Source organism: Carassius gibelio, chromosome A6 (genome assembly GCF_023724105.1).
Source record: "Carassius gibelio isolate Cgi1373 ecotype wild population from Czech Republic chromosome A6, carGib1.2-hapl.c, whole genome shotgun sequence".
Taxonomy (NCBI): domain Eukaryota; kingdom Metazoa; phylum Chordata; class Actinopteri; order Cypriniformes; family Cyprinidae; genus Carassius; species Carassius gibelio.
Window position 1 is genome coordinate 28376820 of NC_068376.1, and position 15414 is coordinate 28392233.

General features: G+C 36.3%; 3 protein-coding genes and 1 long non-coding RNA gene across 5 annotated transcripts; 3 read left to right on the top strand and 1 right to left on the bottom strand.

Annotated features, from left to right (window-relative positions):
* Positions 1–894: 894 nt before the first annotated feature.
* Positions 895–6120, bottom strand: LOC128015969 (mitochondrial import receptor subunit TOM34). Its single transcript, XM_052600245.1, has 8 exons — positions 5736–6120; positions 5490–5626; positions 4528–4627; positions 3622–3774; positions 3292–3449; positions 3068–3215; positions 2828–2954; positions 895–1868 (listed from the first exon to the last, which is right to left on the bottom strand). The coding sequence occupies exons 2-8, from the start codon at positions 5617–5619 to the stop codon at positions 1770–1772; spliced, it is 915 nt and encodes a 304-aa protein (XP_052456205.1). The 5' UTR covers positions 5620–5626; positions 5736–6120; the 3' UTR covers positions 895–1769.
* On the top strand, positions 3147–4997 carry LOC128015972 (uncharacterized). The gene is made up of 4 exons (XR_008184043.1): positions 3147–3283; positions 3373–3477; positions 3616–3781; positions 4572–4997. It is a non-coding gene; the product is annotated as an uncharacterized LOC128015972 (long non-coding RNA).
* Positions 6121–6638: 518 nt separating the features above from the next.
* On the top strand, positions 6639–8571 carry LOC128015971 (cytochrome c oxidase subunit 6C-1). The gene is made up of 4 exons (XM_052600247.1): positions 6639–6725; positions 7278–7391; positions 7710–7846; positions 8461–8571. Exons 2-3 carry the CDS (start codon positions 7287–7289, stop codon positions 7833–7835), a joined length of 231 nt encoding a protein of 76 aa, XP_052456207.1. The 5' UTR covers positions 6639–6725; positions 7278–7286; the 3' UTR covers positions 7836–7846; positions 8461–8571.
* A 202-nt stretch (positions 8572–8773) lies between these two features.
* LOC128015967 (zinc finger CCCH domain-containing protein 10) lies at positions 8774–14407 on the top strand. Of its 2 annotated transcripts, none has more exons than XM_052600243.1 (3): positions 8774–9290; positions 10613–11872; positions 13250–14407. In XM_052600243.1, the coding sequence occupies exons 2-3, from the start codon at positions 10748–10750 to the stop codon at positions 13754–13756; spliced, it is 1632 nt and encodes a 543-aa protein (XP_052456203.1). In that variant the 5' UTR covers positions 8774–9290; positions 10613–10747; the 3' UTR covers positions 13757–14407. The 2 variants fall into 2 exon arrangements, with proteins under 2 accessions (XP_052456203.1, XP_052456204.1); XM_052600244.1 differs by having other exon boundaries at positions 8774–9190.
* The last annotated feature ends 1007 nt before the right edge of the window (positions 14408–15414 follow it).

Here is a 15414-nt window from a genome sequence, read left to right on the forward strand (position 1 = left end):
TGCCTAGTTAAATAAGCATTTAAGGGAATGTTCCAGGTTCAATACAAATTTAAGGGAAGGGTTTACCAAATTTGTTGAAAATGTAGTCATTCTCAGGCCATCCATAATATGTAGATGAGTTTGTTTGTTCACAGGAACAGATTTGGAGAAATGTAGCATTCCATCACTTGCTCACAAGTGGATCCTCTGCAGTGAATGGGTGCCGTCAGAATGAGAGTCCAAACAGCTGATAAGAAACATCACCGTAATCCACTCCAGTCCATCAAATAACGTCTTGTGATGCAAAAATCTGCATGTTTTTAAGAAACAAATCCATCATGGTGTTTTAAACCATTGCTTCTGGTAAAAAAAATGAGTCTAAAGTCCTTCAAATCCCACTGACATTTGTTTAGAACGGTTTTGAACTTTTTGCTAGTTATCAGTGCTAGATATGTGCATATTTCTCTCATGATTCACACAAGATGATGTTTTAATTTGGAGAAAGCAATATTATGAATAGAAGATTTTAAACCAGAAGTAATTGTGAGGTTAAAAATGTCTTGATGGATTTATTACAAGGATGCAGCTTTGGTTTCACAAGATGTTAATTGATGGACTGGAGTGGTGTGGGTTACATGTGGATTATTGTGAGGTCTTTATCAGCTATTTGGGCTCTCATTCTGACGGCACCCTTTCGCTGCCGAGCAAGTGATGAAATGCAACTTTTCTCTGATTCTGTTCTGATAAAGAAATGTTCATCTAAATCTTCAATGGCTTAATGGTGAGAGAATTTTTGGTTTAATTATTCAGTAAATTCAATCATCTGTGGCATTCGGTTGATTGCAACAGAAAACGTTTTTTTGTTTTGTACAAAAAACATTTACAGTAACATTTGAAGTTGACTACTGTGATTAAAATAATTTGCTTGTAAAAGTTATATTCAATTAAAGGCATGCTTACAGTTCAGATAACTGAGGAAAAATTTGAAATTGGTAATTGATAGCATGTATTTTTGCTTTCACAGTTATACTACCTGTATACCTAGTATTTACGGTTTTATGTATTTTTGGTATGGCTAATTCCTTTAAAAAAAAAAAAATCATCACTGATCACAGCATTACATCTGCCAGTTTACAGGATAAAAAAAAAAAAATACAATATTCCTGAACATTTTTTTAATTATCAGATGCGTAACTGCACATTCCTTTCTAGAAATAAAATAAAGACTTGTTTACTTTGTCTTGATGCAAAATGGCATATGAAACATCAATAAATACAGGTGCCAAGTCTTTACAAATGTATATAAACATTAATTGGTTTTGACAGGAACTAATCCACAACAATACAACATCTTTGCCAAAAAATAAGCATTAAGTAGAAAATGCAGCCCGAATACTATCTGCCTTTCTGAGATGTCAATCTAAAGTGAAGAAGGAATTACATTTTTGTCTGAAAAAGAGCCATTGAGTTTAGTGTGCCGTGAAAAACACACTAATACCACATGCTAAATCAACGTCACATATGAATCATTACTGATTAAATCGACAAATGTAAATTACCAGAACAAGTTTGATTCAAGACGCAAAGGTGGCATTTCAGAAAGAGCCTTGATTACCTTATTAATGACAACAACAGACAAGGTCAAATGTGCCTACATGAACATCAACACTTTTCCTTGTTTTAAAATAACATTATGATGTGCATATCTAAAGTCTGTAGCAAACATTGCAGAGGCAAATCAATTCGAGGCACTTTGGGAAAGTATCCTCGTGTTCACTTTATAATCACATTTATTTCATCTGTACTTCCTGCAGTAGTTTCTGCACCACCGTGTTGTTTGGCTCAATTTTGAGCACGCTGTTGAGATCCTCAATACAAGATTTCTTGTTCTAAGAGAAGAAAATGTATTACAGTTTATAAAACAATCCACCAGTTTTTACTTGAGAGGTCATGAACTGCCTTTCTTTTTGTACTGTTCTCTGAGGTCCGCTTATAATGTTATCAAGATTTTTACATGAAAAAAACATCTTTAGAAGTATTAAGTTTTTATTTTCTGTCCGGTTTTTAACTACCCTGTGTTTGAATGAACGTGGCTGATCATAGACTTTGTAAACACCCACTGCTATGACTGGCTATCAGTTGTGAAAGTTTGACAGCCTTTATAGATGGACACAGCTGTGATTTAGGTTAGAAATGCATAAATACTCAGTACATATCAACTGATCTATAATAACAGAAAAAGGAATAGAGACCACATAATAAAAACAGTTACTCCACTTGTGTGGTGCGACATTACTGTTGGATCCAATTTATTTGCACAGCATCATTATTTAGTTTCAATCTTTCTGAAAATCCTGCGTTGAATTGTACCTTGTTTGCAAACATATCCTTGTTCAAATGTAGTGAACAATGGAAGTTCTTACTAATCTGGATCTTCATAAAAAAAAAAGTTCATTCACTCTTTCCTAATATTGAGATCAGAAGGAAGGCAATGCAAAGCCAGATACTGCACAGCGTTGTTTTCGGAGCATCTTTATTGTTTGGTGTCTATATAGACCTGTGTTTGTCTCGTTAACACTATGTGTGTGGCTTGTGGGCGGGGCTAAACAGGCAGTGATGTAGAAGTAGACGTCCATGCTCTTCTGAGGAGGCAGGGATTAGCCACACTATTATGTCAAAGTGGCACATTTCACAAGCTGTCGTTTTGGCAGATTGGCTTCAATAGAAGCTGTTCTGAGTTGTGAAACTTAACAGGATGTTTTTATAGTAATCTTTTATATGTCAAAAGATTTTGATTTCTCAGTTCATGCCCCCTTTAACTAAGACAATGATTCAGAAATAAACTTACCTTGAGTTCCTTGTTTGCCTGGGCACGTCGGTAAAACGCCTTAATGTTGGCAGAATCCAATTGAAGAGCCTCATCACAGTCACTAATAGCTTCTTTGTACATCTTTAATGACAGGTAGCAGAGAGCCCTACAAGAAGCATTGATTTACACACATTATCAAACCTAAAGTCCATGACTTTTATTTGAACTGAATAACCATAGGAACCCTGAAACGGCATAATTAAAGGAACCATTTCTTACCGATTTGTGTAGGCGGTGACTTCTGTGGGGTCCTGACTGAGTGACTGCGTGTACTTCTCCAAGGCTTTCTTGTGTTCGCCTTTCTTCACAAACGCATTGCCTTCTTCCTTTAGAGTCTTGGCTTTTTTAGCAGCTTCAGGTCCTGGTGCTTTGAATAAAAAAAGTGAAAATCAAGTGCTGAAGTGAAGCATGATGGCTCCGCTCAGTACGGCACAGGTAAATACCTTTTTTCTTGTTGTCGATCATGCTGTTTTGTTGTGGGCTGGAGGCCGAGCTGGTGGCTTGTGCCATGCTTTCTTTCACAGACATCGGAACGGAGGGAATCGGAGGCAGTTTCTCTCTCCAAGATGGTCCGTCTGTATCTGTCAAAGTCTTGGTCATTCTGAAGGCAAGGAAAGATGTGTTATATGGTACATTTTTGTATCCTTGTGCTCACAAATGAACATTTTATTCTTTGGGTTTGTGTTATATTTTGTGTATTACCACATTATACAGTTGATCAGTGCATTCTTTATAAACATGCATTATTCTGGTTCCTGTTCATGCAGAATTACCTGTTGACGCCATCGTGAGCTGCCGGTATGTTCCAGTCTATCTGTAACACAGTTTTGTAGTCCACATAAGCCTGTCTGTATCTCTCCAAAGCTTCAAAAGCTGACGCCCGGCGAAGCAGAGCTTTAAATCCAAACGGAACCAATTCAAGAGACCTGAAAGGTAAGTATTAAAGGGGTGCTATTATGCTCTTTCACTTTTAACTTTAGTCTGTAATGTTGCTGTTTGAGCATAAAAAAAGGTCTGCAAAGTTACAAAGTCCTATTCAAAAGAAGATATTTTATTTAACAGAAATGTATTTAGATTTTAACGAACGACTCGTTTGGACTACAACGCGTATTTTCCAGGATTTGTGATGTCAAAAATATTGACGAAGGAGATGAGACCCGGTTGAGTTGCACTAGAAAAAGTAACGAGTGTTATCACTATGCTGGAGACATGCTAGCTTTCCCAAGATAGACAAACTTAGAGTGGTTACAATCATCCAGGTTTAAATCCCGCTCAAATTGATTGGTTTTTGACGGAATATTTACAACTAAAGCTCGGCGACTATGGTACTTAAGGGACATGACATTTCCTGACCAGGTGCAGAGTGCTGTCAATCACAACACAGGCTGGCCCAGCTAACCACCACAACACATTTTGTATTTCAGAAGGCGTATTCTTTAGATACAGGAACTATTCGAGCAGTTCATGCCAGACTAAAGAGAGAGGTGTTGTAATAAATGTAAAATATGTGAAAAATATTTTTTTTTTTTTTTGAACGACTTAGTTATGAGAGCCTGTTTTATAACACCCCAAAACAAAATCAAGACATTGTAGAAGAGCATTATAGGACCCCTTTAAGATTATTAACACTGAACATTATCACTTTATACATTTTTGCACCCGCTGTTTGTTGCACTTACCTTGTGCAGTCTTTAATGCATTCACTGCAGTTTCCATTTTTCAGGTAACTGGCGGCCCTGTTGGAGTACAGAATACCCAGTTCCTCCTTGTTCTTCTGACCTGCAAACAGATTAGTTACACTGATGTGCTTTTATTTACAATAGCACCACGGCCTTATTTACATCTATTATAGTCTAAGGAACTGTTTTAAAACTAGTTGCTCTGTAACATTCATATATTCCTGTTTGGGATGATTGCCCTCTTGTTACTCATTTAAAAACATATTAAATATGGAATCTCTATGGTATTCTTAGGATATGACAGTACCATGATGTTATCATCAGATTCCATCACGGGTTCTGTCAGATAATAAAGGATATAATATTAATGCATGGGATTAATTAATCCTATAAATGTGTATATTTTGATTTGGAAAATATTTTCTATTATGTAATATGACATTTTTGCTACTCACTACAGTGTTGTGCTATTAAATGTATAATTTCTCTCTCTCTCACTATTTATATATTATATATACATATATATATATATATATATATATATATATATATATATATATATAGTTCCTTAATGTTAACCTGACAATTTTTCGTGCATTTTTCATCTTTATTATTAAAAAATTTAATATGTGGAAGTTACATAGTTTATCACTTAGAATGTGTCAAATAATATTTGAAAATATTTTCTATATTACACAATACAAACCTTTTCTACTCGCTGCACTTACTAGTATTATTATTAGATGTATTATTTATGTATACACTGACCCCCCTAGTGCTCATTTGGGGATCCCTGGACCCCATTTCGAAACCCCCTGAAACAGTCCACACATGGTACTGAAATGTATTCGAAGAATACCATAAAACAACGAAATATGTAAACTTTGGCTAAGTGGTAATAGTGTAACGATGGTGTTTACCTCTGTGATAGTTGTATTTTGACTATATTTGACCGCCCTTACCAGACTTCTCCAGCAGCTGGATGGACTGGCTGTAGAAGTTCACAGCTTCTCCGTACTGACCGGCTCTGAAGCGCTCGTTACCGGCTTGTTTGAGCTCCGTCCATGAATGCGAGCGACGCTTCTGAGGCATGATGACACTGGAACGATCAAAGGCAGTGTGACCATAAATGCTGTTAACTTAGTTTAGCAGTGTTACATCAATATCACACACTGGCAGCAAAATTGTTGTGATAGCTCTAAACTTACAATATAACGGAGCTACTGCGGTAGAATCGACGTCTGAAGTTGAAAACCCGGAAAGTAAATACTGAAGGAAGGGCTTTAGTGAGCGCCCAGCTTCGCTTGCTTAAAGTGACCAGTTGTTGCACTGTGATCTAAAGTAACATGAGAGAGCTAGTCAGTCCTCGTTCTAGAACAAGCTAAAAGATCCGCTTCACCTACTACACGACTGAAGCGGCTGTCGATCTCCGGTGCTGCTGCTATTTGAATATCAAGATGGGTGATTGTAACCCAATACAGGGTTGCTAGGTCCTGCGAGAAAATCACGTAACATGCAGTGTCAAGGTAACGAGGGAAACGGCACTAAAAATTACAAGGATATATGGCAACACTGAACCAGTGCCAAACGACTGTCGGCTTCCCTCTATGGAAATCCAAGGTGTGTGTTGCCAGATGTTCCTAACACCCCAATAATTCAATATTTTAACGCATCAGTTGTCTTTTCGTTTAATTTTTCTTTTTTAATAATATACAACTACAAGTGCAATTTATAAAGTATATATAAATATATATATATTTAATATTTTATTTAATAAAGTACAAGACAATATTTTGTACATCTTTTTTTTTTAAATATACATTTTACATTTTTTGTAAAGTTTTTTTCTTCATTAAAGTTAACCACTGAAGTCTAATTTCTTTTTTATTATTATTATTACTACTATGAATTTAATGCGTGGTTGCTATTTATCAAAGAAGTTGAGATGTTTTATCAAATGTAATGCTTTGCTCTAAAACGCATAATGTTTCCAGCAAATAAAAACATTAATTATCCTGTTTTTTTATTATTATTATTATTATTCCTTTTTGTTTCCTTTGTTATGGCATTGCTGTCCTTTGTTGGTCTGACTCGACCCTACTGTATTTGTCCCTCGTCTGATTCCGTAGTTTGGTCCCGCACAAACGCCTTCCTTTCCGAGAAACCGGACGTAAGTGCTGAAGGTCGTGAATTAAACGGTAAATATCGAGTTTGCTATACACTTGCAAAATTTCTTTGCTGAAATTAGCATGAACTATAATAATATCACTGGTATGTTTAAACAATATATAGGAATTGGTTTATCTTAGCTAAACGTGCCTCGTTCTTGAGGTACGTCTCGCCGCTTGTCGTCGTTGCTTGCTAACTTCGTGTCCGCTAAACATTTATGTGTCAAAGTGCACTCACCTGCTGATATTAAGCTAACGTGTATTTGAAATGTCATATTTAAAATAAAAGAAAGCTCTGCTGTGCGTTTGCACGCGCTTTTTTCACCTCTACAAAAATAATATGCAAATTCCATATCAGCTATAACGTTAATCCTAAAAAGTTGAACAGAAGAGCACGATTTTAAAGCAAAGATGGAGTTTCATATATCTGAATGTTATTATATAATGCAATTGAGGTTCTTCGTTTGGTTGTGTTGAATGTCAGACATCCATGTGTGATGGTCGGAACAGCACGTAGCACTAATACATCGGTTCATGAAGTTTCTTTTATTAATGCCCTTTATTATTGTCTTCTCTTTCTAGAAGTAAACAATGTCTCTTGTAAAGCCAGCGATGAGAGGCCTTCTTGCCAAGCGTTTGAGGTTTCATTTGCCCATCGCCTTCGGTCTTTCCCTTGTGGCAGCAGCCGGCTTCAAGGTTAGTGAAAGTGTGCTGATAAATCAGTGTATGCTGTTTTTTTTTTTTTATGATTATGTGCACTATAGTTGACCTTTGTGGTCTTCATGGCTTTTCAAAATTATCATTGGTACTTCATCTCTTCCTCTTGTCAAAAGGTTTCAAAAGCACTTTTTGTCGTGACATAACCTCAAAAATCATTCAAATTAGTTTTCCTTAGATGATTTGTAGTCTTGGATATTTGGTTGCATCCCATCTTTAATGAATCTTTTGTTTTTTGCAAAATACCTTGGACCATTTTTCTTGAATCTGAGAAACACTTTTTGTGTCTTTCTGCAGTACACAGTAACAGAACCCAGGAAACAGGCTTATGCTGACTTCTACAAACGTTACGATTCGATGAAGGAGTTCAGTGCCATGAGGGAAGCTGGTGTTTTTGAAAGTGTCAGACCCACTGGAAAATAAACCACTGTCTTGTGAGTGGCCCTTCAGTTGCATATAATATTATTATTATTATTATTATTTGTAATAAATAATACAATTCATAATATATGCATTTATCTTGAAACTCTAAATACATAATTTAAGTACACTTTTTAACCATCTTTGGCTAAAATAAACGTTTTAAATGGTCCAAAAGTGAGAGGTGTTCATTCAAAAATACTAGAGTTATGTCCCTGACTATAACTATGACTTTTTTTTTTTCATTCACTGGTCAGTTTTTGGGCTGTTTGGCTTTTAATAAACTACTCTTTTTGCCAAGTGTATAGAAAACATTCAAAATGCACATTTTTTTATAAAACAATTTCTATTTGCATTTGTAGATTAAAATTTGATGACATATATGCAAAGGCCATTTTCTCAATGTCCAAGCCTCCACTTCATTAGCTCTTATTACTATACACTGTATACTGTTAGTTTTATTCTCATTTATATTCTGAAGGTTTTTATAGACAGGTTTGATTGTAATTCTTAATTGTTAATGTGCAGTGGTTAATCAACTGGTAAAAGTAAGGTGATGTTAGTTACACTTTTTGCTGAATATACCTGTGGTGTCACTGACTTGGACTTTTTACTTCTTTCTTTACAGGTTATGTTCCCCCTTCATTCCTCCTCTACAACTGAATCTTTATGAGATTATCAGATATGAACACTGATGTCTGATGTTCTTATTAATACACAAATAAACTATTGACAGCCATCATGCTGTAGTGATTTATTGACGCTCGTTTATGAAAATAAATGTTGAAACCTGATCTTGTCAACATGTTTCCCCTATTTTGTTTAACATGAAATTATGGATGTTTTACTATGTTTTAATTACATAAATGAAAAATTAAAACCTCTGAATTTAATCCCAATATAGCAGTAATGTTATGCCAAAGTCATGTCTAAAATAGTTTTTTCCCCCAAGGCATTTTCAAAGTTTTCTTTAAAGAAACGTTTTAATTTTTATCTTTAAAAACTTTTTTTCTATGATGTTGATTAAACAAAATGTTGTTTGTACTTTTGACCTTTAGGAGAAACCACATGCTCACATTTGCTTTATACCTTATATCCTTGTATTTTATTAATGGAATGATACTTCAATAATGGTTCGTTTTTTAATTTTATCTTTCTCATACCATAGTAATTTTGAAACTACATTGGTGTGCCATATTGATGCCATCATCATTGTACCAGGAGATCTCCACAGTATTTTTGGGTTTAGTTTTGAGGTCTTTTATTTTGACGTGCGTTTTCCCAGTGTTCTACTGCACAGGAAGTGCTATGAACAAGAAAGCGGAAGTTGTTGTTGACGGACCAACTTCTGTTATAATGTAAGCCTTCTCACGGCCAATGTATAATGCGAATGATTCGTAATGTCGTATAAACGCAGTTTCTTTCATTCTCACTGATACGACTGCTTGTGTACTCTGGGTGAGGTTTTTTTTAATACTAGTTATCAGTTGCTTTCTGTGCATGTGCCTTTAGGAGGCCTCTGTGCTCGCGAGCCTGAGCGTGGACAGCATGTTTGTGTGATATGGATCAAGTACTGGATATTGTATATTTAGTCTGGATAATGTACAAACGAACACCTTAACAATACCTAGTTAATTATGTAAGACTGTATGTCTCATTTGCTGTATCTGTTGTTAAAATGCGTTATTTGGCGCCCCAGAAATTTGACAACACTTTGGTGTATTAGTAAAAAAATATATATTACAATTATTGCATATAACTATGTAATCTTCTAAAATATATACCAGGCTGAAGATTGCATTCTCATTGATAATGCATTGTATTTTTTTAATGGTGTTTAAGTTTTTTTTTTTTTTTTTTTTGCACTCTTTTATTTAATTCCAGGTAAATTCCAATGTACATACAATTAAGTGCCATGTTATTGCCATGTAATGCTATCATTTTACCATGGTGCTGTTTCAGTACTTTTTATGGATGCATTATCATAAACTAATGTACCATGTTACTTAAATGAAAACCGTAACAATATTATTGTATTTTTTTTTATTGAACTGCATAATACGTTATAATATATTAGCATTAAAATGTCTTTTTGGTGTTCAATGAGACTTTTCAAGACTTTATTTTAAAAAGTAAAACAGTTTCAATAGCTAAATATTTATGGCATGCCAAAGTCTAAAATGCTCTACTCAACAGAAGTGATGCAATGTCCCTATGTGATGCAATTTGGGCTTAATTTAATGCGGAAAAGTTGAATAGACATAAAACTGCTGCCCCCCAAACACTGCAATGATGCATTTAAAATTTGTTGTAAGCGATGGTCAGTTTTTCCTGTAATGATCAACGCAGATACTTATATTTAGAGTAGTGTTTCATAAGTCAATGAAAAGCTAAAGATATATTAAATAATAAAATGAAATTATTTTTAAATTCAAAATCAAACACAATTAGAGGTTATATATTTTATTTAAAATATTTATTTTATCATGAATGCATGTATATTTAAATATATTATGAAATGAAATGTATTCCTCTGATGCAAAGCAAAATTTTCAGCATCATTACTCCAGTCTTCAGTGTCACATGATCTTCCAATTGTATAATGCTGATTTACTACTCAAGAAACATTTTTTTTAACTGTGTTGTAAACAGTTGTGCTGCTTTATATTCAAAGTAAACATGTAGTAGAAAGTTTATTATTCATTGTTTTAAATTATTAATGCAGTTATATAATGATACTTCTGGAATAAAATATATTTGTGTTGGTGTTATATTCACAGGTGGATCTGTGATCTGCATCTGTCTTCAGTCTGAGCGCTTCTCCTTCTTGCACTATAACTCTAAACACTTGTAAGACCTCCACCTCTCCGTCACCCACATGAGCGCAGCGTTCTACTCCCGCTGGGCCGAGCGCCATGCCTGACCGGGATAGCACCTACCTGGCAGGCGGTGGTGGAGGTGGGACTGGGGTGGGCACTGGGGTCGGGGACGAGGGAGGGTCTGGGACGGGTGGAGAGAGTAGAGTGACAGGGGTGAGCGGCTCAGCGGGCTGCACGGGGAGTAACGGAGGTCCCGGGGCCATGGGAGGTGGTGGCGCTTTAGGAAACGGGGCTTTCAGCTCCGGTTTGGGACTGGATGGCGTTTGCCGGGACTTTTTGCGGAACGTGTGTAAGCGTGGAAAGCGCTGCCGCTTCCGCCATCCAGACTTCAATGAGGTTCCTGATTTGGGTGTGCAAAAGAATGAGTTCATCTTCTGCCACGACCATCAGAACAAAGAGTGCGTGCGCACCAATTGCAGATTCGTGCACGGCTCGAAGGAGGACGAGGATTATTATAAGAAAACGGGAGAGCTTCCACTTCGGCTCAGAGGGAAGGTGGCAGCCGGGTTGGGATTGTCTCCGACCGATCTCCCGTTGAGCCGTGGTGAGGTGCCCATTTGTAGGGACTACCTGAAAGGAGAGTGCCAGCGGGGCAACAAGTGCAAGTTCCGTCACGTCAGGAAAGATTATGAATACGAGGCCCCACCTCGGGGTGGAGTCGGTTGCATGATGGGTGTCACCGGTGGCGTTAGCGGGATGGTGAACCCCGCCGGTGGTGGAGCAGGAGGTGTTGGCAGTGCCTGTGGCGGGATGTCTGGCCTCGTTGGTGGTAGTGTCGGGAACTACATGGGAATGGCATGTCCTAGTATTGGCAGCTGCAGAGACCAGGGCATGTCGGGGGGAGGCGGGGGCTCGATGAGTGTCTGCATGTCGATGGGGACGGCGGGACATCGGCGCTACGACAGGGGCCCTTGCTCCATCTACGACCCTCTGTTCGAGAATGGTATGTTTGAAGCAGGGCCGGTGGAGGTGCCTGTCGACCACACAGCCTTCCAGCTGAAGAGACGCCGTTTGGATGGGCTTCGGTTGACTGATGGGACCGCCGGTGGACATTATGACCTGGGGCTTCAGACCACTCTGGCGACCCGACCGTTAGAGTACCGCTTACTAGAAGAGGAGAACTCCCTCCTGAGGAAAAGAGTGGAGGAGCTTAAGAAACAGGTGAACAGGTGTTAAATGTACTCATTTACTCACCCTCATGTTGTTCCAAACCTTCCTTCCTTCAGTGGAATACAACAGATGATATTTGGGTTTGGGACTGCAAAATGATATAGGGGAGTATGTGGTTAGTTGTAACATAGTTGCTCAGATCGTTTTTTAATGTTTTGATAACTAACAGAAGACACTAACCAGTTTTTAATTCCACTTGCGCACTATTTACACTATTTACTTTAATTAATTCTAATGAGAAACAGGCGAATAAAGACTGACAGTCAATGTTTAGTCAGTTTAATGTTTAGAAATTATTTCAAAACCTGTAAAGCATTTTTTCTAATTTATGTGGGTCCTCCCAAGCATTGATTGCAATGTGTTCATTGTCAAACTCTAAAATCAATTATTTTTAATCCTTAAAAAACGCCATTATCTTATTAAAAAAAAAAAAATATATATATATATATATATATATATATATATATATATATATATATATATATATATATATATATATATATATATATATATATATATATATATATTATTTTTATAACAATATTTTAGTTTATAATTTCAGTTTTAGTAATTTCGATCATTTTATTCATTTTCTTTTTATTTCTGTTGTAGGTTTTTTTTTGTACTTTTAAATACATATATTTTTATTTAGTTTATTTTATTTCTAAACGAAAATTATTTTTAATAGTTTTTCATTTTAGTTAACAATAACAACACAGCTTTTTTGCAGGGAGGCACCTATATTACAATTCTGTACTATTTTGTCTAAATGATCAATGTTATTAGTTTTAAATGCTGCAGGAGTTTTTTTTTTTTTTTTTTGATGAGCGTTAGATGATGATAAAAATAATCTTTATTAGGCATGCATTATTAAATATTCAATAAAATATATATAAAAATCTCGGATTTTAACTGATACTAATATGGTACAGATATATAATGCATCCTTATTATTATTATTATTATTAATTTATTTTCTTGTGGAGATTTTGGAGATTAACAGTTCCATCTTTGACTTTGCTTTTTAAATTCTGCACATTCTGCAACATATCATCTTTTATGTTCCACAGATGACAAAAACAAAACAAATTTTGAATGATTTGAGCACGAATAAATGATGACCGAGTTTATGGATGACCTCTTTCAATTCTAAGTATTTTAGAAGCATTATACAATTGACCCCCGTCCTTTGCATTATAAATCCTGCATGCAAACAAAACATGCAAATCATCTCTAAATTGTACTTCAGAAATCAGTGACAGAACCTTTTTTTTTTTTTTAATGTAGGAAACCTGTAACAAAGTCCTAAATGTCTCTAGGGTTCCAAGTGAAATTCCCAAAACTCACATATGTCCTATTTTTCTCAAGGTGTCCAATCTCATAGCCACCAACGAGGTTCTCCTGGAGCAGAACGCTCAGTTCCGGAGCCAGGCTAAAGTGATGACGCTGTCCTCCACCCCAGCTCAGTCTGAGCAGAGTCTGGTGCCCCCTGTTGGTTCTGTTAGCTCCTACAACCATGGCATCGCCCAGACACACACCACTCTGAGCAGCGCAGGTCTGCAGCCCCGTCCCGTCACGCAGCAGGATCTGGTGGCCCCAGCTGGTGCTCCGACCGCCCCTCCAACCAATGCGGCGCCCCCTACTGCACCCCCTCCACATCTGAACCCTGACCCCATCTCTGCCGCCCTCGCTCAGACTATCGCCCAGGGCATGGCTCCACCTGTTTCCATGGCCCCTGTTGCAGTTTCGGTAGCACCGGTGGCTGTTTCGATGGCACAACCGCTGCCGGGCATCACGATGAGCCATGCGACCACCCCGATGGTGTCGTATCCCATCGCAAGTCAGAGTATGAGAATCACAACCATGCCTCATTAGTATGAGCAGATGCTTTCAGCAATATATACATACAGTTTAAAATCGGGCACCTCTGCTAACACCCCTTTGTTTAACTTACCAATAACACGGTACGTTTCTCAGGTCAAGGGTCTGTTTTGACTGAAGAAACTTACAGATTTCTGTATAGACAGAATAAGGATCTTCTCATATTTCAGTTTTCTTGCCACACTTTACTGGATGATTGCCTTTAATAGAGCCGGAGAGACTCCTTCGAGATTGTGGACATTTAAAGAAGTAATCGCTGCAGACAGATTGTGAATTTATTTGTTAGCTGTCAGTTTTAGTTTTGATTCTTTTTTAATAGTTTGTTTTGTGAATTGCTTTTCTGTGAACTGATTATTGGTCTTTTGCACAACATTAATGAATCTGACCCGTTAAGCACCATTGTTAATTCTTGTCATGTTTTACATACATAAAAAATGAAAACAAAAAAATAATATATGGGCATAAAATTGTTTAACTTATTTATTTTGCTAACTAAATAACAGCATTATTCTGTCTGAATATTGGCCATGTTTCCTTCACCCAATCACTTTATTGCTCTTAATCAGTTCTAATGAATGAACTGTCATCCTTTAGTGTTTGCTTGTGATGTTTTTTAAGATAATACATAAGGTTTGTGGTCTCTCAGATTTATTTTTATTTTTTTCATGCAAAACATACCAGCATCAGAAGTATGTTTAAACTGACCAGTTCACAAGCTCCTTCCTTTATTTATTGATAATCCACCAGCAGGACACAGGCACATCTGGATGCTCTGGATTACACAAACTAGATTGCATCTATATTGGCAGCCATTATTTAAAATCTAATGTGAATGCCTTGCCTATGAACTGAATACAGACCTTGAGCAGCAGGTGGTCAGCTAGTATGAGAGCACCTACTATGGCAAGTACATTTTCTTTGCTTTCTTTTACTGTCTTTATATCCTTATAAGTATATTTTGACTGGTAAATTTCAGTTTAAACAGTAATAACAATTTAATATATAAGTTAAACTATAGATGAATATAGAAAATAATAATATATGGGTAATGCATTCTGGACATGTTGCATACCATTTCTTGTCAAAAAGTGGTTTTTATTTCAGAATTTGGAGCTAATTGTAACTGGATGAACAAAGAATAGAAAAAGATCCCGTTAGATAAATTGAAAACTTATTTATTTATTTATTTATTTTACCAAAACTGCATTATGGATATGTTCATCTGAAATTATAACGAGTCAAAAGTGCACTGTAGATAAGATATCAAAAAAAAAAAAAAAGATCACTAGTCAAAAAAAAAAAAAAAAAAAAAATGCATTACGGATGTTTTAGTTTTGGCTAATCACAACTGATTCATTAGGAAATATTAATTTATGATGGATGTTTTATTAGCGTTCCTTTACATTTAAATTTTTATCCAAAGCTATTTACAGTGCATTCAGACTACCGTAAATAATTTTTACCTAACATGTAAAACATCCTTGATTTGATTCTAACTAATCAAAATGCAATCATAGAGATATACACCTTAAATTATATCATTAGATACTTTATATGCAAATGCATACATAAAGAAAAAGGTATTCCAGATATCTTGCATTAGTGTTTAGCCTAGTCTAAAAAGAATAATAACGGACCTATTATCGTTCCAT